The following is a 26,588-nucleotide window of genomic DNA, read 5'->3' as shown; positions in this document are numbered from 1 at the left end:
TCATCTCTAGTCACTCATAGACATCTCTCTGCGTATGGTCTTGGGTGCCTGTGCTTTATTCTTCACCTCTGCCATCCCCCTCCCCCCCCAGCCCCTGTAAGTCACCAGAGACCTCATCCCCAAGGCTGTTTTTCCTAATGAGGTGAGGGAGGTGTGTGGCCCACTTCCCCAATTCCCGATGAGGACCCGGAGGTCCCATCCCTGGGGGCCATTTTGAAATATAGGAGACGGGGGAACACGGGCCCCTCCGCAAACCTTGATTAGGCCTCAGGCCCATTTCGAAATATAGGAGAGTGGCATGCAACCCCTCCCTCTCCGATCTTCTGCGAGTCGCCATGACCCCATCCCTCAGGCCACATTCTTACACAGTAGAGTGTTGTCGGTCCCCCTTTCCTAAGATTGGCCCCAGGGACCCCATCACCCAGAGCTCAATACTTTGCAGTGTCCCTGGGACCCCCTGCCCCGGGACACTGTAGTTTCCTGCCCGGAGAGTGCTGGCATACCCTGCCTGCACCCTCCTGGGCAGGGTAAATCCCATTGCCACCCTCCTTTAAATACTAACTAACCATTTGTGTTATAAACAATTGTGATGTGAAGTATTGGGGTACAGAGAATGGGAAACCTCAGAGAGCAGCTGGCCTCAATGGTGTGACACAGTGCAGGGAAATAGGCCTCTTTGCTGTGATAAAGTGGTGTGGGGGGCAGAAGAGCGTGAATTGGTAGTTATATATCTGGCTGTGCAAAACTGTTTTCAGTTTTGTCTCACACTTAGCTTTTTTGTGTAATTTTCGCTCATGGAAGATTTGATTGGATCAGAAAATGATGACTTCCTGGAGCTGCGAAAACAGATGTTGGAATAATACTGAAATGTGTACATTATGACGTGTCTCCTAATGAAGAGCGGAATTACATCTCTGAAGTGCATAATTATATACCACCGATTTACATTTTGAAGTGCAGGCAAAAGCAAGTGGTTTTCCCCACTTCACAAGATGGCAGATAGTCCTGGAGCTGGAATTCGAACCCAGGGCCTCAGAGCCGGCCTTTGCTAGGGTAGGACACTGGGCAGAAAACAATTTGGCGCGCTTGGTTCTGTGACCATTGGCACTGGAGTGTCCTAAGTGGGCGTGTCCACCTTTAATATTTTGTGAATATATTTGTATCAAACTCTCATCTGTAGCCTTCTAAAAATACATTTGTCCACTTGCAAAACCCAATCTTTTATAACACACGCACGCGCACACACACGTGTCGTAGGGCATCTGTCTAAAATAGTTCCTATTTTATTTATCTAATTATCTTTTTTGTTGAGTGGCGAGGCTATTGAAGCATTGGTAAACTGTTAGTTCTGGCTTAGAGCACGGACAGAGCTTTGGGCACAAAGTAAGCTGGCGGGGGCGTCTGTTGCTGACGATGAATAAATGTACGCAGCAGGGAGCCCCTTTTTGCATTCCCAGGCCAACTCCAAACCGATAACATCAACGCAATGGCTGGTCTCTGAACACAAACATCTCTGCGCCTCCCCAAACTCTCTGGAATCGCTCACAGCTCGGGGCTGTCACGCTGGTACCTAGGTATTTTTCGGAGGTGGTGTTGGTTTGTGGCGGCAGAGGGTGAGAGGGAAAGACGAGGAAAAGGGTGGATGTTAAAAAAACAAAAAGCATCAGCGGCACTTTAACAAGTAATTAAAAACACTTCGGGCAGATTTATGTGGGACTTGCGCCCCTTTTACGCCGCCGTTGCGTCACTTTTGTGACGCAGCGGCGGCGTAAACCCTGCGCCACATTGCGCCCCATTTACATCGTGACGCATCTATGGAGATGCGTCACGGTGTAAAGCCCTGCGCCACGTGAAACCTGCGTCAGGTTTCACGTGGGCGTTTCGACACAGGGGGGGGGCGTTCCGTCGCAGGAACGCCCCTGAAAAGTGACTCAGTGAAATCTATAAGATTTCACTGAGTCACTTTCCCAACGCTGATGCGTCAAAACCCTGCGCCTGCTTGAAGCAGGCGTAAGGCTTGACGCACCATGTTAGGGATAGGGTAGGTTGGAACTGTGCTGGAGTTGCGTCGCGCTTGCGACGCAACTTCAGCACTGCGCCAACCTTACGCCGGCAGATGCGTCACGTATCTGCTTGTCCTTGCGCCACGATGCACCACATTGTAAATGCGGCGCATCTGCGGTGGCGCAAGGGTAAACTTGCGTGACGCATCTTCCCTGGCGCATCCATGCTGATTTGCAGGGATGCGCCAGGAAACATAAATCTGCCCCTTCATGTTGCACCACTGAAGCTGCTGCGTGCTGCTGTTCGCATGATTTTAGTGCAGACAGCTCTGTGCGCCTCTGAAAAGATTAGCGCCCTGGGCCTCAGCCCACCTCGGCCATGCCAAAAGGCAGCCCTGGACAGGATGGACACAGTGTGGGGCTCTGTGCTGTAATAAAACGGTGCGATGGTGGGGCGGGGGGGGGGGGGGGTAGATGCTTAGCTCGCTGACTCTGGCGCACTTGGAGGGAGGGCATTTGACCTCTGTGATGACGTGACCAGAGGATTAGGCCGCTGCACCGTGATATAATGTGGGCGTGGTAGATGAAGCTTAGGTGTCTATGGGCTGGTACATTTGGGGGGTGGGGGGCGCTAGAACGCTATATTCCCCGTCCACGTAGTAGAATCTACTGAACGAGGCCAGGCCCGGAGAGCAGGCAGCCCTGGCTTGGCAGGACGTGAAAGCTGCACTCCGTCGCAGCTCCTTGTGGGGGGCAGCTCACAATATAGACGTAGCCCTGTCAGGGCGCAGGCACGCGCTGGCAAGCTGTCACAAGTGATCACAGAGAGCATGCGCGCGCTCGGCAGCAGCCAAGCACGTGCCGCCGCGCGCCTCCACTTCCAGCTAGCACCTGGGGATCCCAGCTGAGTCAGGCTGCCTGCCTGCCAGAGCTACTCGGAGGCGTTCACGCTGCACTCGAGGGCACGGCTGGGGCAGCCCACGGTAGGACAGAGCGATGGTAATATTGAACACTGTGGAAAATGGTGCCCAGTTAACTGGGCCAAGTGCCTCACGCCTTTTAATGGATGCTTTGTTTCATCCTTGCAGAGGTACATCGCAACTGCATGCGCCATACAGCCTTTTTGTTGTGTTTAAGCACTCGATGTCTCTATCGAACATATATTGATCACATGCTATTGATAGGAAACAAAAATTCTTAAAATATTTGGTTGAAAAACTATTATAAAATGTTTAATCCAGACACTTTCAGTAAAATTATATTAAAAGCACCATGGCAATAATTACTTAACCTGTCATTTTGTTATGTCCTTTAGGTGTTAAAATGTAGTTTCAGAATTGTAACAGAAAGAGAAAAGACCCTATGGTAAGCTACACAGTGAGTGACTAAACCTCGCTAAGAAGACAGCCAGTGGCTGGTTCTCTGCCCGATTCATGGAGGGGCCCTTAAAGGCATGGTTCTATAACTGTGTGAGGCCTGCTGAGTCATCCAGAACATGACTCAGCAAGGTCACATCCAGGGAATGACTATAATTGTCTGCCTTGGTCTCATACCCTCCAGTGAAAGATTCTGTAGAGTTAACGTTTCTCATCTAGTCCTTCTTCAACAATGACCGTTCTCAAGCCCTTGACCGGTCCCTTGAGCCGTCCAGTGTGCGCCACGTCATGTAATGTGCCTGTCTTTGCTCCAGCGTCATCTGAAGCCAGATCGGTAGTTGTGCAGGAGATGGTTGGTGTTGATGTGACCTTAGAGTTGAGCGAAGCGTGCTTCTTTAGCCAGTTCTTAAACCTTGCGCGTCTCAATGGACTACTATACTGACTGGTTGTTTCGTCTCCTACCATTACTATCAGCCACACATTGGATGGTTTATAAAGTGAGGCCAAACCATGACACCCCTCCAGCTCGGTGCCAGTCTCATGGGCCACCCTGTGATGGTTCGTAAGTTTCATCACAAACTTATTAGCTATTGGGCAGGAATAAGTCATTTGCATACTGTGGAGAATTGACTTTGGATTTGCAAAGTTTAGATGCCGTTCAATAATGAGAATATTTACTGAAATACAAGAATATGCGGGATTTAGGAGCCCCCCCAAGTGTGGATTGAAGCACAAATCCTGCCTTGTGTCTTAAAACACATCTTTGAACCAACCCAACAGTTTCCCAGCACACATTAAACTCACCCACTCTTGTTACAAAGCCAGTTCTCTGCCCACAGCCTGGTCCTTCCTCGGTTTTCTTATTCCCGGAAGTGAGGCTTTTGGCCAGGGAGTCATTCAGCCGAGACAGGGAGTTCTGCCCTTCTGCCAGATCTCATCTGTTACAGCGGCGTCTAAAGGGGCTCCGCGTCTCACCCAGTCTGTCAACCCTCAACCCCCGCCGACCCTCATTCCTCACAGCAGCAGGGCGCGTGACTCACCTCTGAGTCACTGCTGGCTGCCTCTACGCCGTAGCCGTCCGGCCGCGTGGCAGCCGGGCAGCCCTCGGCATATCTGCTCACCCACGATTGCATTCTAGTTGAGATCTGATCTGCACAGTTCCGAATAACAACCACACCTTCTCAGATGTAGCGCTGCGTTCAAATTGACAGCTTTTCAATGGTCTAGCATGTTAATCGGAAAAAAAATCAACATTTGGGAAGTGAAGGCTCAGACCGAATGTTCAATTAATGGGGCTGTGTTAGTATATAGGTTTACTTTTCATGAAACTCAAGAGTGGCCATGATTTGCAGAACCTGGAAGATGGACTCCCCACGTGTCCAGGTTACCCCACTCTGCGGAAGTCCCGCCCGCCCCGGCCAGAAAGTAACATCGTCATTGGTGGGTGAGGGTATATGAGGAGCCGAAGGTTCCCTATTATTGATAGGAGCCGGGTATTCTCTAGTATTTGTGGGTGAGGGTATATGAGGAGTCGACGGTTTCCTACTATTGATGGGTGAGGGTAGGGCTTTAAGTGGGATGGAAAAATGGGGGGGCCTCTCAATGGGGCGTGGCCAATGGAAAAAAGGGCGTGCCTTAAGAACACATAAGCTAATAATCTGTGTTTAGCATAGTGTTCCGCCCAATTTGTATTTTGCGGTTTCCGTCATTGCATCCAGAATTATGATACAACAACTACCATCATACCCACAACAAGTCAGGACTATTGGCTTTGTAAATGGTTGTTAGTTGGAAAACAGAAATAAGCAGCAACTATGGCTTGTATATAATATTGAAAAAGCTTCCACTTAAAGCCCTGGTGACGCCACAACAATGTTCCTGAGTTTCAAAAAGAGAAGGGAAATCCTTAGAGAAAGTGTCTCTCTTTAAAAGAGTTTCCTTCCCCTACAACGCTCACCTGGCATGACGTCATGCTGTGACTTCTCCACTTGTGAGAAGTAAGCAGTGTGAGCATGCGCACATGGATGTGCCTGCTGTCACTGCAGTCCTGAAAAAATGGACCGTCTGTGCCAGGGCACAAAACAGATCCTGATAGAGACCCATTTCGAGGCCCCCTTTAAACAAGCATTTACAATGCAATGGTCTCGGCATTGTTAAAGTTAAAGCTATTGGCATTGCTCATGACATTATTTTTGTTTATGTTTTGGTTTTTAAAACATTTAAAGAAACGGCATTGTTATTTACAATATCAATAGCTTAATCACTCTCAAATGCGAGACCTATTGCATTTGCACCCACACACAGAGCCACACACCCAAAGCCACCCACACACACAGAGCCACCCACACAGAGCCACTCACATAGAGCAACCCACACACAAATAGAGCCACCCATAGAGCCACCTACACACAGACAGTTACCCACACACAGACAACGGACCTGTTGCACGGAATAGGACAATAAGTTACCCCTCTGTGATCTGTAATGTTAGCGCCCCGAAGTTCTAATAAATAATTATTATTCCCCATTTGTAAAGTGCAAACTTATCACCCCTAAGGGTATCCAGGCGCTGTCCGGGGAGAATAATTGACCTATTGCCCAGAGTCACATGATGCTGAGCTGAGCTGCTGCCAGCGCCGGGATCGAACAGTGAGCCCCACCTCCGAGTCCGCCGCTCTGGCCAAAGCGCCACACCTCCTTTAAGCTATGGCAAGAGGACAATCAGCCCTTTACAAAACATCTAAATATATAAATGAATAATTCAAAACTCGCTGGAGTCTACCGAGGAGGCAGTTCAGGTTCCCTGAAGGGCGCGTGGCTCCTGCCAGCACATCTCACAAGCCAGCGAGGTGGATGAAGCCACCGACAGCCACCAGACCACGTGCGCAGGACTGCCAGGGAAGAATGTGGAGCCGAGCTGGGCTGGGACAGAGAAGGGATGGGCCGGCCCCTCTTCAGAGAGGCCCTCCCAGCTCGGGATGCCCGGCCCGGCTCGGGTGCCTCTCGCGGTCGTGTCAGTGCCTGTCGGTGCCTTTCTGTTCAGGATTGTGGGGGATGACGGTTTAATGGCGTGGGGAAGGGAGAGCGAACTTTATACACGGAAATGAGAGATGCTTCTTCCATGCCATAACTCATCTACCCTCCAAGCATTTCAGCAATGTTGTGTATACATTGTGCTGTGCACTGAGCTCTCGCGTGCTCAGGTATAAAAGGGGGAGAACCATTAATCAAAACAGAAACACAAAAACGCGCCGACACATTAAGATGGGCCCTGCCCAGCGCTCTACGTTTTACATTGAGCTAGCCACCAGGTGCTTTTAGCAGAGCAGCATGTTTTTTGTGAGCGTATGTGTTGGATGCAAGAGTATTTTTGGAGTAGTCTGGAGTAGGTAAGGGCGTGCGTGTGTGGATAGGTGTATGCATGCATCGCGTGTATGAGGGGGGTGTAAGTTTGCGCTTGTGTACACTTTTGCCTGCGTGAGTTTTTGCGGTGCAGCCAGGCCCAGACACAAGCGGGTGTTTTGACAGTAAGAGTAAGCATGTGTGCTTTTGTGTGTATGTGTGGGAGCGCGTTGTATTCCTTGCACGGGGAGGGCAGAGGACGTCGCCGTGTGTGCGTGGGACTGTTTTCCCTGGCCGTGTTGTTCAGGCAGGGGCAGCGGCTCAGTTTCTTTCATTCACGGGAGGCCGACGCTGGAATAACACAGATAATGGGGTTAGCTCTTTCAACTCACAAAGCAGATGTGCGGGTCCCTGCGCCTGCTGCCGGGGGGTGAAGACTCTGCTTTGTCCGGCTGCTCACACTCTTGTCCCAGGCCTCGGGAGACAGCCCCTCTGGCGGGTCGGCCGGCTCTCTTTCAGAGTGTGCAGCCGAAGAGGGCGACCCCCTCTCCCCCCCAACCAGCATTGTCGATCTCCCCTCCTTGCTCTCCACGTGGGACCCACGTCCTCGAGAGCACGCTGCATGGATTAACGGGACGGCGTCGCATTTAACTTGCTGCACTAAAGGTAAGATACTGGAGAGGAACAGCAGGAAGCACTGGTTTTCAGGCTCGATGCACTGCTGTTCTGGCAGATAATGCAAGCATTGCGCAGGGACGTGATGTGCTGCCCAGGAGCGCACAAGTTTGCCAGTTGAGGCTGCCGGGATTAGAAGCCTGGTCTGCTTGTTCAGACGTCAGAAACAAGTCACTCCAGAGATGGTCGGAGTGCATGTCTAGGTACAGAACACCACCGCCTTTCTCCGAGGTCAAGCAGAAATGCCTCGGAGAAACGCAGTTTTGTTTTCGGATTCGGAGCGTGTTTTTCTTTCTCTCCTCTTGCCATTGGCTGGAATGTTTACATTCTAGAGGAGAGAAAGAATCGCAAAAAACACGCCCCCGAATCTGAAAAGGACGGGGCTTGTTTGGAGAGACAAACCTCTTCTCCAATGGCTGACCAGTATTTCAGAGGCCAGCCAATGGAGAAGAGGAGAGAAGAGAGGCGGGTTCAAGCCCCTCTTCTCCAAGTCATTAAATCTCGCGAGCGAGACTGCGCAAGCGCAGCCTTCGCTAGCCGAGACCTAAAAACTGCCGGTGCTCAGCACTGGTGAGACCCGGCCCACTTAAAGCTCTGGGTGAGGGTATATGAGGAGCCGAGGGTTCCCTACTATTGGTGAGTGAGGAGATATGAGCAGCCCGGGGCCCCACATTGTGATAGTATAAATGTATGTCTGTAAATGTAAAACTGTCAGGCCGCAGCAGTAATGTGATTATGTTGTGATATATCTGCTCAAGCTGTAATAATAAAAGTGTCTTAGTTCGAATGATGGATGGCCTGGACTGTAGTAATAAAATTGCCTGTCTGTAACTGTAAAAGTGTCTGGCTGCGGCACTAGAGCGCTTAGCTCAATAGTGTTTACCTGTCCACCCTGTGATGATGACGGTATCAGATCTCTAGTGATAAAAGCCCCCGCCTGTAAGAGTAAATGGGCCTGGAGACTAACTGTAAAGGTGCCTGACTGCAGCACTAAAGTGCTTGGGTTGTTAGTGAACATCCTTCATCTTTAGTGAAAATGGATCCCTGAGCACCATTTGCCTGAGTTCAAAGTGCCGGCCAGGAGCCATTCTGGAGGACCCGTGGCCTTCTAAATGGAACTTAATATTTTCACAGTGATAAAATGAGAAAGGATCAAATATGGGAACATCATCGTTGGACTCGGCCCTTTCTGCAGGGTCATCCTCAAATGTTTTGCCTTCACCCTCCTGTTATCTGAACCTATTGTTGTTGGCTTTGTTTTGGGCTAAGCAGTTTACCACTTCTATCCAGTGCTAAAGTGCTTCTGCTCTCTGCTTTATACATGGCGAAATTGGCTTACAACCAGTTAGTTCATATAATCGACCTATAAGTCCTTAGTAAAGTGGTACTACTTGTACTAAGGGCCCTTAAATTAAATGCTACTAGTGAGCCTGCAGCACTGATTGTGCCATCCACTGAAGTATCCTTTTTAAACGTCACACTCCTGTCATTGCGACCAGTGTGTCAGTTTAAATTGCCAATTCAACCTCGCAAAATAAACCTTTTGCCAGGCCTAAACTTTCCTTTTCAACACATATAGGTCACCCCTAGGGAATGCCCTAAACCACCCATAGGACAGGGTGCTGTGTAATTAAAAAGTTGGACATGTACTTTGATCTTGGAATACTTTCTCCAACAGCTCAACGGAGTGGAGGCAATCAGAAAAAAAAACTGCGTTCCCTATTTAAGGTGGACTGTGTAAAGTCTTTTTTTCCTGTCTGTCACTGACATGAAAAACTTGGTGGTGGGGGACAGAGAAAAACTATGACTCCTTCACCCTGTGAGAAAATTCCGAGCTTGGGATCGTTCGTTTTTTTGTTTTTCAATGACAAACTCCAACTTTGGGAGTTTGATTTAGAAAAACAAAAAAGTTTAAAAGCTTGGTGAACAGCAGCACACCACCTGATGTTTAGTACATCGAATGTAACCGGTGTGATGGCATTTCAATTCAATGTACAGAGATAACCTTATAAAATGTGTCAGGTTGTAATCCGCCATGGTGGTGGTATCCTCTGCCACCCCGGTAGGCTGTACTCCACCCACCAAACTCTAAATCAGGATCAGAGTTATTGAAAGAAGGTTAAAGATTAAAGCCTTCACCAAAAGACTGACTCTGACACTGGAATAATAAACAAGTTTATAAAGTGCATGGCTACACTAGCTAGTGTGTCCCCGCGTTGCGGCAAAGAAATGACCAAGTTCAGGGCAAGGGAAGGTCAAAGCTATGAAGGAAGATCAGACCACTCAATGGAAGATCAAAGCTGGTAATGGAAGATCAAAGCTGTGAATGAAAGACCAACATTTTCAATGGGAGATCAAACCTATTGATGGACGATTAGGACATTCACCGAACCTTCAATAGAAGGGCGAATCATCATTGGGATATTGGTGTCATCACTGGAAGATCACAGCTTCAACTGTTTAGAAGATTTATTTGGGTGATGTTAGTTTTCAAGGGGGCATCACATCCATCACTTGGGATTAACTATGAATTGAATGGAAATCTCGGTACTTTACAGTGGAGATCTGGGTTTTTAGTGTATAGACAGAGCACCCAGTAAACAGCAAGAGTTTGAAATGCAAGTACATATGTTGCAATGAATGATTGTAGCTTTAATTGGAGGATCACGGCTTTCAATTAAATAGCAACATTTTTAATGCCATGAACCCAGAGCCTAAATATACAACTATTAGGGGCTGGAAGGTATTAACAGTCTGTACATACACTCCTCACCTGAACATGAAATTGTGATAATATGTGACGTTCCGGAGAGACCAGAGATAAACTTGTTAGTTCATCACTTCAAATTTATATAGTATGATCTATGGTGCGATCAGCCCCACAGGAAAGCAAGGAGCAAACTCTTTTTGAGACAACAATGTTTAGCTAGTCCAGAGCCTCCTAGGTGTGTAAAAGAGCTTTAGGATGAAATGCTTCCTTTGGTAATAAAATATGAGCTCCTCCACAGGGAGCTCAGCATTGGTGGCTGTGGTCAGTAGACTCCCTGCATGTTGCAAAACTTGCAAGCATTGATGTCACTCATGGTTGTCTAAGCTCTTAACATTCCGATTTTCATTCGACACCTGGAACTCGGAATGACCATCAACTGCACCCTTACAAAAGCACAATCTACAGTAAGTGTCCCATCCCACCAGATATCATCCGCAGAAGGCCTGCCAGAAGAGCGGACAAACCATAAACTCTTCCGACTGCATTTGTTTTCACTAGTTTGCATGTTTCTTGGCACCCTACTCGCATCAGAGCAGGCCAACAGTTCCACAGTTTAAGAGGCAGTGCCTGAGAATGGCCTTTTCTTGGCTCCAACCCTCAAGGAGAGGCGATTGATTTCACAGGAGGAGAAGCTCTAATCACTCACCCACCTTCAAGGCACAGTAGAGATGGATTCGATGTCCAAGCAATTGTGCTGCCAGGGCAAATCAGCATTGGATCCATGAAATCGCAGATGGCAAAGAGACAATGCTCATGCATGACCTTCAGCACTAAGAGACAGCCCCCCACGTCCCACCCGTCTAATCATCCAGCCACAACGCACACGAGAGGTGGCTCTGATTTCAAATCCTCAGTCCTGCCAGGCAGCAGATCTATGAGATCTCAGGTGCTGAGGAGACAGCACTCATGTACGAACTCAAACTACAAGAGACAGCACCAATATAACCATTGGACTGCTAGGTGCAAGATAGACAGCTCCAATATCAAGCCAATGTGCTACCATGACAGCTCTGCATCAAATAATGAGATCGCAGGTGCTGAGGAGACAGCACTCATGTACAGACTCCAAATCTAACAGTCTGCGTCAGAATAACCATCCAACTGCTGGGTGCAAAAGAGACAGGTCAGATGTTTAATCCGCGATGCTGCCATGACAGCTCTACAGCAGATCTATAAGGTCTCAGGTGCTGAGGAGATTGCACTCATGTACGAACTCCAACTTTTAGAGACAGCATCAGGATAGCAGTCTAACTCTAGTAGCTGAAACCAGCCCTCCTAGCTGCATGAGGCTGATTGGACAGGGGCAGTGGCTGACAGCATAGCTATATGGCGTGGGAGACAGGGCTCCCCGCCCAAAGCTCCTGAAATGCGGTCTGGAAGGGGAGTCGCTCGCGCTCCTGTCCTGTGGTTGGAAGGGATATCTCTTGTGCTCCTGCCCTGTGGTGTGGAAGGACATCTCTCGTTTCCCTGTCCTATGGGGTGAAATGGCCATCACTCGTGTCGCTGCCCTGTGGTGTGGAAGGAACATCTCTCGTGCCCCTGCCCTGTGGTGACAAAGTGGCATGTGTCGTGCCCCTGCCCTGTGGTGCTGACGGGACACCTCTAGTGCTCCTGCCCTGTGGTTCTGACGAGACAGTTCTGATGCTTCTGCCCCGTGGTGCTGACGGGATATCTCATGTGTTCCTGCCCTGTGGTACTGATGGGACACCTCGTGTGCTCCTGCCCTGTGGTACTGATGGGACACCTCGTGTGCTCCTGCCCTGTGGTATGGAAGGGAAATCTCTCCTGCTCCTGCCCTGTGGTGCTGATGGGACACCTCTGGTGCTGCTGCCCTGTTTCACAGTGGGCAGTTCTTCCCGCTCCTCGTTGCATCGATGACGTCTCTCGGGGCAGCTGTCCCAGGTCTGCGGTGCTGAAGTTGAAAGCACGTGACCCCCGTCAGCTCATCGAGGGGAGGAGAGAGCCTCCGCTGCTTAGGGGCTGAAAGGACACACTGCCAAAACGGTATATAATAATGCGGAAGAGACCGCTTTCGTATCGTCTCTACGAAGGAAGGTTAGACAGGTCACGTCACGATCCGGAAGGCGCAGCTCCCCAAGAGGAGCGGGCCCCAGCTCTCAGGAGGAAGCGGTCCGCCACGCGAGCAGTCACTCAGCACGTGCGTGCACTTAAGAGCCCTGAACTATCACCACGGGCTGGTCACCAGTGCCGCCCGTGCACGAGCATAATACAACTTGTATTACACAAGTGATGCGCGGGTGTTCACAGCACTGATCCACTGAGTACTACCATTCCAGTGGAGCTTGTACCACTATTAAAGTCTGTTCCTTTAACTTTTAGAAGCCAGGCACTCTCACCCGTAGAGTCCAGGCACTTTCACCATCATAGCCCAAATGCTTTCACCTTTACAGCACGAAAGCCCCAGCACATTCACTATTTAAGACCTAGAACTCCCTCCATTGGAGCCCGGCACTTTCAGCATTAGAACTCAGGCCTATCAACGTCACAACTCGGGTGCTTTCACCTTTAGAGCCCTAGCACTTTCTCCTTTGCCGCCCAGTTCTTTCACTATCACAGACCAGTCACTTTCACGATTTGAGCCGTGGCCCTGTCACTATTAATAACCGAAATATAGAAACATATGATGATGATGACTATAGGAAACCCATCACCTTCACCATTCGAAACCAGGCCCTTTCACCATTAGTGCCACAGGACGTTCGTCGTTCCTGCCCAGGCTTTCACTGCTGCATCTCAAGTGCTTTAACCATTATAGCCTAGGTGGTTTCCCCATTAAAGGCCGGTGCTTTCACTATTAGAGGCCAGGCCCAGACACATTCACCATTACACCTCGGTGCTTTCACCTGTCCAGCCAGGGTGCGTTCTCGACAAGAGCCCCAGGACGTTCACTAATAGAGAGCTGATCCTCTCAATACCAGAGCCCAGCACTTTTACTTTTAGAGCCCAGGTCCTTTTGCCGTCACAGCTCAGGGGTATTTACCATTAAAACCCTGTCATTTTTTACTGGAAAAGCCTAAGCACTCTTACCATTTGGCGCAGGCACTTTCACCACAAGAGCCCAGGCACTTTCACCCTAACACTTAAGGCTCTTTTAACGTCAGAGCCTGGACACTTTCAACTCCACAGCTCGACCACTTTACTCTTACGGCCGAGGCACTCTCACCATCAGAGCCCAGGCACTTTCATCATAAGAGCCCAGGCACTTTCACCATTCCTGCCATTCACAACTACTCTTAGAGCACGGAAATGTTCACCATTTGAACCACGTTACCTTGTTATGCCAGTGCTGTTTTCCTTTCGAGGTAAGGATCACTCACGATTTGAAAACAAGGCACTTTCGCTAGTGCAGACCAGGCATTATCACCATTACAGCCTGGGCTCGTTTATAATTTATAATTTTATAATTAAACATTGAAAGCATAAATATAACCCAGGGTGGCTAGAATGATTTCTTCTTTTTCATTTTTTTTTAATTTCACTATTAACACAAGTTTTTGTTCCCAATACAGACATTGCTCCCAAAACTGCAGTTATGGCAAAACTCGTCCAAATGTTAGAAGAATCATAAATATGATACATCACTTTTTAGAATTCTATGTCTTAAATCTTAAAGTACTTCTAACACACATCCCGAACGTGGCATGTGCTGCACTGTCCTTTAGAGATATTTTAATGGAAAAAGGAGCCGCATGTTTGCTGCATTATTTCCATATCCTGGCTACATACGTTAATCAACCGTGTTTAAAACCTGGTGACGTGCCCTCCACTTCAGTCTGTGGAGTACCATCCACTGCAGTCTGTGCAGTGTCCTCCACTTCAGTCTGTGGAGTGCCAACCACTACAGTCTGTGCAGTGCCATCCACTGCAGTCTGTGCAGTGCCCTTCACTTCAGTCCGCAGAGTACCCTCCACTGCAGTCTGTGGCATGCCCTCCTCTTCAGTCTATGGTGTGCCCTCCACTGTAGTCTGTAGAGTGCACCCCCCTGCAGTCTGTAGAGTACCCTCCACTGCAGTCTGTAGAGTGCACTCCACTGCAGTCTATTGAGTACCCTCCACTGCAGTCTGTGGCGTGGCCTCCACTGCTGTCTGTGGAGTGCCCTCCACTTCAGTCTGTGGAGGGCCCTCCACTGCAGTCTGTGGAGTGCCCTCCACTTCAATCTGTGGAGGACCGTCCACTGCAGTCTGTAGAGTGCACTCCACTGCAGTCTGTAGAGTGCCCTCCACTTCAGTCTGTGGAGTGCCATCCACTGCAGTCTGTGCAGTGCCCTCCACTTCAGCCAGTAGAGTACCCTCCACTGCAGTCTGTGGCATGCCCTCCACTTCAGCCTGTGGTGTGCCCTCCATTGCAGTCAGTAGAGTGCACCCCCTGCTGTCTGCAGAGTACCCTCCATTGCAGTCTGTAGAGTGCACTCCACTGCAGTCTGTTGAGTACTCTCCACTGCAGTCTGTGGCGTGGCCTCCACTGCTGTCTGTGGAGTGCCCTCCGCTTCAGTCTGTGGAGGGCCCTCCACTGCAGTCTGTGGAGTGCCCTCCACTTCAGTCTGTGGAGTGCCAACCACTACAGTCTGTGCAGTGCCATCCCCTGCAGTCTGTGCAGTGCCCTCCACTGCAGTCTGTGGCATGCCCTCCACTTCAGCCTATGGTGTGCCCTCCACTGTAGTCTGTAGAGTGCACCCCCCTGCAGTCTGTAGAGTACCCTCCACTGCAGTCTGTAGAGTGCACTCCACTGCAGTCTATTGAGTACCCTCCACTGCAGTCTGTGGCGTGGCCTCCACTGCTGTCTGTGGAGTGCCCTCCACTTCAGTCTGTGGAGGACCGTCCACTGCAGTCTGTAGAGTGCACTCCACTGCAGTCTGTAGAGTGCCCTCCACTTCAGTCTGTGGAGTGCCATCCACTGCAGTCTGTGCAGTGCCCTCCACTTCAGCCAGTAGAGTACCCTCCACTGCAGTCTGAGGTGTGCCTTCCACTTCAGTCTGTGGCGTACACTCCACTGCAGTCTGTAGAGTGCACACCCTGCAGTCTGTTGAGTACCCTCCACTGCAGTCTTTGGAGTGCCCTCCACTTCAGTCTGTGGAGGACCCTCTACTGCAGTATGTGGTGTGCACTACACTGCAGTCTGTTGCGTACCCTCCACTGTAGTCTGTGGCATGCCCTCCACTGCTGTCTGTTGAGTGCCCTCCGCTTCAGTCTGTGGAGTGCCCTCCACATCAGTCCGTGGAGTACCCTCCACTGCAGTCTGTGGAGTGCCCTCCACTGCAGTCTGTGGCGTGCCCTCTACTGCAGTCTGTGGAGTGCCCTCCGCTGCAGTCTGTGGCATGCCCTCCACTGCAGTCTGTGGCATGCCCTCCACTTCAGTCTGTAGAGTACCCTCTACTGCAGTCTGTAGAGTGCCCTCCCCTCAGTCTGTGGAGTGCCCTTCACTTCAGTCTGTGGAGTGCCATCCACTTCAGTCTGTGGAGTGCCCTACACTTCAATCTGTAGAGTGCCCTCCCCTCAGTCTGTGGAGGGCCCTCCACTGCAGTCTGTGGCGTGCCCTCCACTGCAGTGTGTACAGTGCCCTCCACTGCAGTCTGTATCATGCCCTCCACTGCAGTATGTGGAGTGCCCTCCACTGTAATCTGTGCATGCCCTCCACTTCAGTCTGTAGAGTACCCTCCACTGCAGTCTGTGGAGTGTCCTCCACTTCAGTCTGTGGAGTGCCCTCCACTGCAGTCTGTGGCGTGCCCTCCACTTCAGTCTGTGGAGTGCCCTCCACTGCTGAATGATTCCAGAGCCCATGTATTTGAGCCCATGCACACAAGGCACTAGTACTGTTTGAGTGAGTCAGTGTGAGAGAGTGAGTGAGTGGTGTGAAAGAGTGGGTGAATGAGTAAGTAACATAATGAGGGAGGATGTGAACGATTGGAATAGTGAGTGAGCGATTGAGTGAGTGAAAGAGTGAAAGAGTGGGTGAAAGAGTAAGTGTGTAAGTGAATGAGTAAGTAAATGGTTGAGTGAATACATGAGTGAATGAGAAAGTGAGTGAATGTGTGCATGATCAAATGAGTGAGTAAGTTATTGAGTGAGTATGTGAGTGAGTGTGAGTGAGTGAGTGAATGCACTAGTGAGCGGTTGAGGGAATGTGTGAGTGATTTAAAAAGTGAGTGAGTGAGGGAGTTTGTGGGTGAGTGAATGTGTGAGTGAGCAAGAGAATGAGCAGATGAGTGAGTGATAAAGTATGAGCAGATGAGTGAGTGATAAAGTGATTCAGTATTTGAGTGAGTGACAGGAAGGGTTAGTTTGTCAGTGAGGGGGTGAATGAATGCATGAGTGAATGGGTGGGAGATTTAGTGTATAGAAGAGTCAGTTTATGAGGGAGTGAGTGGGTAAGTGAGTGAGAAAGTGGGTGAGTGCATTATAGTGTTCCAGCCTATGAACGGCATCTTTGACACTCCCACCGCAGCTGCTAGGCAGTCACACACTTTATGTCAAGCACTGGTACCCAAACAGGCATATTTCCACAGCCCACGTGTGTATGGCCTTCCAGTCCAGCCATCAGAGCAGATGTGCCCATATCATGTTACACAAGACATAACATCTCAGTCTTTTATACAATGAGAGCCAATACGTTCATGCCATCGTTGAATAGGCATTACGGCGCTTGCCCTGCCGTCATCGTATGCCAGGCATTGCACCCTTGGCATTGACACTTCTGCTGGCACTGCATTCGGACCATCTCAGCCCAGGCATGCACGTGATCACAGAGGCAAGTATACCATCACAGTCCAGGAACGCAGTGAATGGGCGTCTGTGAATGCATTGTGCGTGCACCATTCTAGTCAGTTCATTCATCAATTACTACCGGGGTGATGCAGCCGTGCACGAGATTTGACGCAGTCCTGGCTGCCCCACAATTACACCCTATAGCAGCAATGCCAGGATGCAGTGCAGCCCAGGCAGTCATACATCAGGCACTGCACATTATACACCCAGGCAGGCACGCCATTTCTCTTCAGACAGGAATAGCCCAGGTGCCTGCCCTCTGACACTATGCTGCAGGGGGCCACATAACGACGGCCTATTACACGCCAGCCAGTGATGTCAGTACACACTATTGCACTAGTACTCATGTCTGTAAACACTAAAGCCCAGGTAGATGAGCAATGAGACAATATGGCCCAGGGCATCACACCATTACATTTTATAGTACAGTCAGTAATTGCATTACATATTACACATTAGAGCCCTGGCAGCCATGCCCTAGCACATGCCATCGAACGTTAGAGCACAAACAATTATGGCTTCACATATCATATAGCATGGCACATTATAACCCAGAGAGTCATATCACCATATAGTACACATTAGAGCCCTAGCAGTCATGCCATCGCACATGACATTTGCTGGCAGCCGTGCTATCACACATTAGAGCCCTGGCAATCATTAAATTATACATTATAGCCCTGGCAGTCATGACATCACACATTACATCCCTGGAAGTCATGACATCACACATTACATCTTTGGAAGTCATGCCATCACACAATGGAGCCCTGGCAGTCATAGCATCACACATTGGAGCCCTGGAAAACATCCCATAATACCTCATAGCCCTGGCAGTCATGCCATCACACATTTGAGCCCTGACAATCATTCCATTATATATTATAGCCCTGGTTGTCATACCATTATACATTGGAGCCCTGGCAATCATCCCATTATCCGTTATAGCCCTGACAGTCATACCATCACACATTGGAGGCCTGGCAATCACCCCAAAATACATTATAGTCCTGGCAGTCATGCCATACACATTGGAGCCCTGGCAATCATCCCATTATACATTATAGCCCTGGCAGTCATGCCATACATGTTGGAGCCTTGGAAATCATCTCATTATACATTATAGCCCTGGCAGTCATGCCATCACACATTTGAGCCTTGACAATCATTCCATTGTATATTATAGCCCTGGTTTTCGTGCCATCATACATTGGAACCCTTGCAGTCATTCCATTACACACTATTGCCCTGGTTGTCGTGCCATCACACATGTGAGCCCTGACAATCATTCTATTATATATTATAGCCCTGGTTGTCGTGCCATCACACATTGGAGCACTGACAGCTTTTCCATTACACAATATAACTCTGATAGTATTGCAATCACACATTAGAGCTCGGGTAGTCATGCCAACACACATTACAGCCCTGACTGTTATGCCATTGCACATCACATGTACCATGGTACGTTGTAGTTCAGGCAGTTATATAACTGCGTACTACACATTATAGACCAGATGGTCATATCACTAGATAGTCCTCATTAGAGCCCTGGCAGTCATGGTCTCACCCATTGGAGCCCTGTCGGTTTTGCCACTACATATTAGAGCTCCGAAAGCCATGCCATCACGCATTACAGCCCTTGTAGCTTTACCATCGCGCATTAGAGCACCGCCAGTCATGCCGTTGCACATCATATGTGCACCACGTTACATTGGAAACAAGACAGTCATATCACTATATACTACACATTCCATTCCTGCTCTGGCAGTCATGCCATCGGAAATTTGAGCCCTGGCAGTCATGCCATAGAACATCATATACACCATGGCATTGTATTGCCTAGTCATGCAGCTACACATTAGAGCCCTGAGAGCCATACCATTGAATTTAGAGCGCTGTCAGTCATGCCGTTGCACACCATATGTACGATGGTGCATTATAGTCTAGCCAGTCATATTACTACATAGTACATATTAGATTCCTGACAGTCATGAAATCACACATTAGAGCCCTGGCAATTATGGCATTGCACATCACATGTATCATGGTACGTTATAGCACAGGCAGTCATAGCACTACATAGTAGACAATATAGCCCAGTCATATCACTACATAGTGCACATTAGAGGCCTGACAATCATGCCATCCAAAATTAGAGCCCTGGCAGTCATGCACATTACAAACAGCATAGTATGTTATAAGAGCCTTGGAAGAGATGACAACACAAATTGGAGCCCTGGCGACCATGCCCTAGCACATTAGAGTCCTGACAGCCATGCCATCGCACATTAGAGTCCTGACAACCATGCCATCGCACATTAGATCCCTGACAGCCATTTCACTGCACGTTAGAGCCCTGGCAGTCAAGTCACTGCACGTTAGTGCCCTGGCTATCACGCCACTACACATTAGAGCCCTGACAGCCATGCCATTGCACATAAGAGCACTTGCATTCATGACACTACACATTAGAGACCTGGGAGTCATACCACAACACTTTAGAACCCTGACAGCCATGCCATCGCACATTAGAGCTCTGACAGTCATATCACTACACATTAGAGTCCTGACAGTCATGCCACTACAAGTTAGAGTCCTGTCAATCATGCCACTACACGTTAGAGTCCTGGCAGTCATGCCATCGCACATTAGAACCCTGACAGTTGTATCACTACATCTTAGAGTCCTGGCAGTCCTGCCATCGCACATTAGAGCCCTGACAGTCATGTCACTACACACTAGAACCCTGGCAGTCATGCCACTACACATTAGAACCCTGGCAGTCATGCCACTACACATTAGAACTGTGGCAGTCATGCCACTACACATTAGGGTCCTGTAAGTCATACCACTACACTTTAGAGCCCTGGCAGTCATGTCACTGCACATTAGCGGCCTGGCAGTCATGTCACTGCACGTTAGAGCCCTGGCAGTCATGACACCGCACATTAGAGCCCTGGCAGTCATGCCACTACACATTAGAGCCCTGGCAGTCATGCCACTACACATTAAAGTCCTGACAACCATGCCATTGCACAATAGAGCCCTGGCAGTCATGCCATCACACATTAGAACCCTGGCAGGCATGCCACTACACGTTAGAGCATTAGAGCCCTGGTAGTCATGTCACCACACATTAGAGTCCTGGCAGTCATGTCACCACACATTAGAGTCCTGGCAGTCATGTCACCACACATTAGAGTCCTGGCAGTCATGCCACTACACATTTGAGCCCTGACAGTAACGCCAGTCACACCTTTCAACCCTGGCAGCCATGCTAATGCAAATGCTATATTCCACGGTGCGTTAAAGCCCAGAGGGTCGCGCCACGACACATGCCAAGTTAAAGACAAGACCCCCGGGGTCCGGTACCTTCCAGGCAGCACGTCCTCCAGAGCCCCGAGTGCGTCATCACCTCCTCGTTCTTGCGGCTCGTCTCGTTGTCGTTGTTGGACTTGGAGCGGCAGACGCCCCGCGAGTAGAGCCAGTAGTCGGTACCCACGGCGATGGTCATGAGGCTGAAGGCTGCGAAGGCACCCACGGTGGTGATCAGCATCTGGACGCCTCTGTCACACACCCTCATAGTGCTTCATGGTACGCGGGCCAGGCGCTAGGGGCGAAGATCCATCGGGGGTAGGTGACCCCGGAGAAGCAGCTGGCGGGCGCCGCTAGCACGTCTGCCCCCCTGGGGCCGGGGCTGGCATCCCAACACGCTGCCCTAGTCCTCTCTCGTGAAGGAAAGTCCATGTCTCCACCAAAGTCCTCATGGATGCTGGGAGCTCCAGAGGCAGCCGAGGCGCTGACCGTGATTAATGTCCCATCGCCCACTGATGCTGCTGACGGAGCGGGCACGTCTTCCCCGCCGGTGGTTGGTGACTCTGGCAGGGTGTGTGTTAAACACGCCTAAAGAGCGGCGCGGGAGGGGAGTGGCGGCGCGGAGGCTGAAGGAGGGGCCGTGGGCTCCTTAGTATCGGGGCTGGTGGCATCTGTCCGCATCCCCGGCCTCCGGTCTCTTCAGCGCCTCGAAGCCCTTCGGAGCTGAAAGGAAAGAGAAGAGAGGGATCTCAGGGCCAGATGTAGCTCCAGGTGAAGTTGTTGCCGAAGTGACAGCTGCTGCAGCACACACCTCCATCTGCCTGCGCGCGCTGAGGGCTCCTGCGCGCCTCACGCCCCTTGTAGGCGAGACCCCTCGCAGCACAGAGAGAGCTGCTGTCTCTGGAGCCACGTTGGCTGCAACGGTATCAACGGGTAGCTAGAAGTCCAGCCAGAGACTAATCCCTGTCTATTCCCGAGTGCCGGTGGGTGCTGAAGAGACAGCTAATCTCTGGAGTCAGTCAGTGCTAACGGAATAGCTCCTGTCTGATATCTGGTACCGGCGGTGCTTTAGGGGTCAGTTCCCTGTCTAATCCCTGGCGTCAGTGGGTGCTGAAGGGACCGCTACTTGTCTACTTCATGGAGCCATTGGGTGCTGGAGGGACAGCTTCCTGTCTAATACTTGGCATCAGTGGGTGCTAAAGTGAGAGCTCCCTGTCTAACCCCTGGTGTCGGGGTGGGTGCTGACGAGAAAACTGTCTGTCTAATTCTTGGTGTCAGTGGGTACTGAACGGTCAGCTCCCTGGCGTCAGTGGTTGCTGAAGGGACAGCTCCCTGTCTAATCCCTAGCGTCAGTGGGTGCTGAAGGGACCGCTACTTGTCTACTTCATGAAGCCAGTGGGGGCCAAAGGGACAGCTACCTGTCTAGTGTCCTCCATCAGTGGGCGCTGAAGGGACAGCTCCCTGTCTAATCTCTAGTACCGGTGGAGCTGAAGGGACAGTCCCCTGTCTATTCCCTGTCTAATTCCGGGCGTGAGCGGCTGCTGAAGGGACAACTCTCTGTCTAATCCCGGCCGTCAATGGGTGCTGAAGGGACAGATCACTGTCTAATCTTTGGCGTCAGTGTCTGCTGACGGGACAGTTTTCACTCTAATTCCTGGCGTCAGTGGGTGCTGATGGAAAAACTCCCTGTCTAATACGTGGCGTAATTGGGTGCTGGAGGGACAGCTCCCTGTCCAATCCCTGGCGTCAGTGGGTTCTCAAGGGACAGCTCCCTGTCTAATACTTGGAGTCAATTGTTGCTGAAATGACAGCTCGCTGTCTAATCTCTGGCGTCAGTGGGTGCTGACGGGACAGTTCCACTCTAATCCCTGCCGTCAGTGGTTGCTGAAGGGACAGCTCCGTGCCTCGTCTCTGGTGTCAGTGGGTGCTGAATGGACAGCTCCTTGTCTAATCCCTGGCGTCAGTGGGTGCTGAATGGGCAGTTTCTTGTCAAATCCCTGGCGTCAGTGGGTGCTGAATGGGCAGTTTCTTGTCAAATCCTTGGCGTCAATGGGCGCTGAAGGGACAGTTCCCTACCTAGTGTCTGCTGTCAGTGGGTGGTGAAGGGACAACTCCCTGCCTAGTGTCTGTCGTCAGTGGGTGCTGAAGGGACAGTTCCCTCTCTAATCCCGAGAGTTCGTGACGGGCAAAGGGAAAGTTTCCTGTCAATTGTTTGTTCCGGCAGGCGCAGAAGGGACAGCCTCGTTTACAGTCTCCTACACTCTGGTGCTTAAGAGACAGCCTCTGTCTGATACCAAGTGGGCTTAATGGACAGCTCCAAGTTTCCTCTCGGTTGTTTGCACAGATCACACTAGGCTGTTTTACCTACAACCAGCGACCAGCGCTGCCGCGCGGCAGCTCCCCGCCTAGCCCAGCGAGCGTTGCCGCTCACGGGACAGCTCCCCGTGCAGTCTCAGTCCACAGTGGGGCTGCAGACAGCTCCCTGTATAGGCTCAGTTATTAGTGGCACTGAAAGGAACAGCTTCACGCGCCACCTCCATTGCCAGTGGAGGAAAAGAGACACCCCCTGACTAGCCTTGAGCTCTGCTCGTGCTGAAGAAACAGCTCCCTGCCTTATTAGTCATTCCAGGGGTGCTGAATGAGAGCCCCCCGCGTCTCAGTGACCAGGAGGTTGAAGGGACATCTCCCGGCATCTTCTCTGGTTTTCGTGGTGTAGAAGAGACAGCTCCCTTACGTATGGTTGTCTAGTGGTGTAAAAAAGACAGCTCAATTGGTGGCTAATCTCTTATTCGGTGGCCTGTATTGCTAAAGGGACAAATCCCTGTCAAATGGCTGGTTCTACTGGCACAGAAGAGACCGCTCCCGAGCAAATCTCTTATTCAAAGATCAGTGGTGCTAGAGAGACAGATCCATGTGTAACCTATGGCTCCAATGACGCTGAAGGGACATCTCCCTGTCTAATGACTGGTTCTAGTGGCGCCAAAGAGACAGGTCCCAGCCCTATTGCTGGTTCAGTGGTGCAGAAGAGACAGCTCCCTGTCTGGTGGCTGGTTCTAGTGGTGCAGAAAAGACAGCTGCCACCCTGATGGCTCGTTGTTGTGGTGCGGAAGTGACAGCTCCCTGCATGGTGGGTTGTTCTAGTGATGCAGAAGAGACAACTCCCTGTCTGATGGATGGTTCTAGTGGTGCAGAAGAGATAGCTCCCAGCTAGATGGCTGGTTTAGTGGTGTAGAAGAGACAGCTCCCATCCCGATGGCTGGTTTAGTGGTGCAGAAGAGACTGCTCCTTGCCTGATGCCTGGTTCTAGTTGTGCAGAAGAGACAGCTTCCTTTCTGAAGACTTGTTCTAGTGCTGCAGAAGAGACAGCTCCCTGCCTGGTGGCTTGTTCTAGTGGTGCAGAAGAGACAGCTCCCTGTCTGATGGCTGGTTACAGTGGTGCAGAAGAGACAGCTCCCAGCTGAATGACTGGTTTAGTGCTGAAGAAGAGACAGCTCCCTACCCGATGGCTGGCTATATAATGGTGTATTAAAGCTCTAGGTTGTATCTCTTAGTCAGTGGTGCTGAAGAGACAGTTCCGCGTCTAGTCTCAGTGACAGTGGCCCCGAAGAAACAGTCAACTGTCTAAACTCTTGTCACAGTGGAGCTGGAGTGGCTGGCTACCTAGCAGTGCTGCTGGGGGAGCCCCTCCTTTCTCCCTTCCCTCCTCTTCCTTGTGGGTCCCCACTACCTCTTCTCTTCTTCACTCTCGGTGGCCCAGCTTCGAGTTGGACAGTCCAAGAGACGCCCCGGCTCCGCTGACTGGAGCGTTCAGGCTCAGCTCCGTCACAGACCCCTGGGCGCCTCTGCCTGAGCTGCGGGCAGGTCTAGCCAAATCTTATGCCTCCGTAGATGTCTCTCAGCCTCCTCTCCCCAGTGCCTGGAGCTCCGAGAAGAACTTCCCTGGCCTCAGTTTAAGGTACTCGAGCTCCTTAGCTCAGGTGTTGAGGCTTAGAAGGGTCCCCTCTCTTCCCAACCAACAATGCCCCTGAGCTCCGCAGCTCCGTAGGAGGAAAACATCATTTTACCTATCCGTGGGTGTCTGTGAGTTCCCATCTCTGGAGAAGGGGGTAAAGTTCCTTTCACCTATCCGTGGGCGCTTGTGAGTGCCCCATCTCTGGAGAAGGAGCACCCCTCTGCCCTGGGTATGGGGTGGCCAGAGGCGGCTAGAGGGGAGACCTGAGAGCTCTCAAACTTTGGTGCAGGTGGTAGAGCTCTTGTGCGTCAGCGTGGATGTGTCCATTCTCCCCAACTCAGTTGGGGGACGGTGAGCCCCTCTCTCCTTAATTTGACTATTTTTGAGATCCTAAACTCACGTGCTGAAGAGACAGCTCCTCGGTGTGTTGTCTCCTAGTCCTTCTGCTCTGGTGCAGCTGGGGAGCTCACAGGCATCCACGGACAGGGGAATGGACTCTCTCTCCTTCTCTAGAACCGTGGAGCTCACAGGAACCCAGGGTGCAGCTGGGAGAGCTCTTCCCCTCCCAGGTTTTGGTGCAGGAAGGGGATCCACCCCCCCCCCCCACCCTCACCCCCACCCCCTCTCTGCCCTGGTGTGCTGAGAAGGAGTGGGGCTGGTCTCATGCTGGAGTTTGCCTGCCTTTGGGGGAGATGTTGCGTCCATACTTGTCTCCACTCACATAATCAGCAGGTGTCTCCACAACAATTCCGGGAAGAGCCCCCGCATCACTCCCCGCACCCCCCCCCCCCCCCCGCCTTCCCCACTCGAGCGTGTATCAACGCGGGATTCGGAAAACATCCGGGCACTCCAACTTACCGCTCAAGAGCATACTGCTCCACTCTGCCTCCTTCCGTTACATCTCTCGCTCCTCCACCTCAGCACGCCCTCCCTCGCTCTTTACCCTTGACCTCTCTTAGGCTGCTGTCTCACACCCCTGCATCGTCTTCGCCACTGCCTCTAAACTCTGTCAGCCCAGGCCCCTGTCACAGGTGTCTCTCGCCCTCCTCCCCTCTCACTCTCTGTCTGTCACCTTTACCTCTCCCCTATCCGCTCCCCGCCTGTCAGCCCAGCCCCCGTCACTCCCTTTCCCCACGATTTCCTATGCCCCCTCTCTCTGAACTCCTCTCCCCCTCCCCTGTCTCTCTATCTGCGCTCGTGGTTCGCGACTCTTGCCCCCACCCTACTGTGCCTCTCTGCCCCCAGGCTCTCACCCCTTTCCTCTCCTCCCTTCCTATATGCTTCGGCTCCTGTCCCCTCTCTCCACGGCTTGTCTCCCTCAACGCCTTCACCAATCTCGCCTTCCGCGCCTCTGCTCTCCCCCTCACCTCCTCCCGCGCTCACTCAATCCATGCTTCCACTCTGTCTCTTCCGTACCCTCATGCCCCCTCTCCTTTCTCTCTGATCCTCTCCTTTTCCTCTATCTCACCCTCTCTCTCAGCTCCTGTCTCTCCTCGCCTATCTCCCCTCTGTTGCACTCTCTCTGCGACTGTCTCTTCTCGCTCCTCCCCCCTCTCGCACTCCCTCAGCGCCTGTCTCTCCTCTCTCCCACACTCTCTCTCCAAGCTCCTCTCTCTCCTCGCCCCTCTCTCTTTCTCTTTGCGCCTGTCTCGCCTCTCCCCCCTCTCTCTCTCTCTCTCTGCGTCTGTCTCTCTTCGCCCCTCTCTCTTTCTCTTAGCGCCTGTCTCGCCTCTCTCTCTCTCTCTCTGCGTCTGTCTCTCTTCGCCCCTCCCCCTCTCTCTTCCCTCTCTCTCGCTCCTTTCTATTCATTAGGCATGTCCGAGCCACTGATGCGGAGCCTGTGAGACCCTCGGAAGGCAGAGCTCTTAAGGGGGCAGCGCTCGTTTCAATCAAAGGCAAACGCGACGGCGGTCGCTGCGTGCCACCGCTGACGGTATTATCTTGTTCGTGCGAAAAAACAATTAAGTTATTCTGTATTTGTATATGCTCACCTATAACAGCCGTTCATTTTATTTGGTAAGATCTGCGCGTGGCCGAAGCCTGCATCAGATCTGTTACTTTCAATTGACTCCCTGAAGGACCTCGTGAACCGCTGCTGTCTAGTAAGTAGACATAGCACACAGCTCTGTACCCCTTTAGTGTGTTCATCTGCGTTGCCCTGGTGGCCCGATGGACTAATGCATTCGCTGCAGAAATGTGTTCGCGGCCATGGTTGCAGGTTCAAGTGCACGCAGGGCCTCTCTGCCTTTCATCCTTCCCAGGTCTCATGTCTGCTACCCGAATACTGAGTTCTAAATATTGTGATCCAAAAACACTGTAGCTAGAACATCGACCACACATGTATGTTAAGGTTGGCATATGTAGGTAACT

At 51.1% G+C, this 26,588-nt stretch overlaps 1 protein-coding gene across 1 annotated transcript in view; it reads right to left on the bottom strand.

Annotated features, from left to right (window-relative positions):
• The window catches only part of CACNG3 (calcium voltage-gated channel auxiliary subunit gamma 3), a 245,593-nt gene extending 220,319 nt beyond the window's left edge, over positions 1 to 25,274 (bottom strand). Inside the window, exons 1-2 of the mRNA XM_085629466.1 lie at positions 25,077 to 25,274; positions 20,324 to 20,989 (exon numbers count right to left, since the gene is read on the bottom strand). Coding sequence (XP_085485592.1) covers positions 20,324 to 20,534 — 211 coding nt within the window. The 5' untranslated portion in view covers positions 20,535 to 20,989; positions 25,077 to 25,274. The remainder of the gene's footprint in view (positions 1 to 20,323; positions 20,990 to 25,076) is intronic.
• Positions 25,275 to 26,588: the final 1,314 nt, after the last annotated feature.

The sequence above is a fragment of the Triturus cristatus genome, chromosome 10, assembly GCF_964204655.1.
Source record: "Triturus cristatus chromosome 10, aTriCri1.1, whole genome shotgun sequence".
NCBI lineage: Eukaryota > Metazoa > Chordata > Amphibia > Caudata > Salamandridae > Triturus > Triturus cristatus.
Note: the sequence above shows the minus strand (reverse complement) of the source record. Positions and strands in the feature narration are given on the sequence as shown.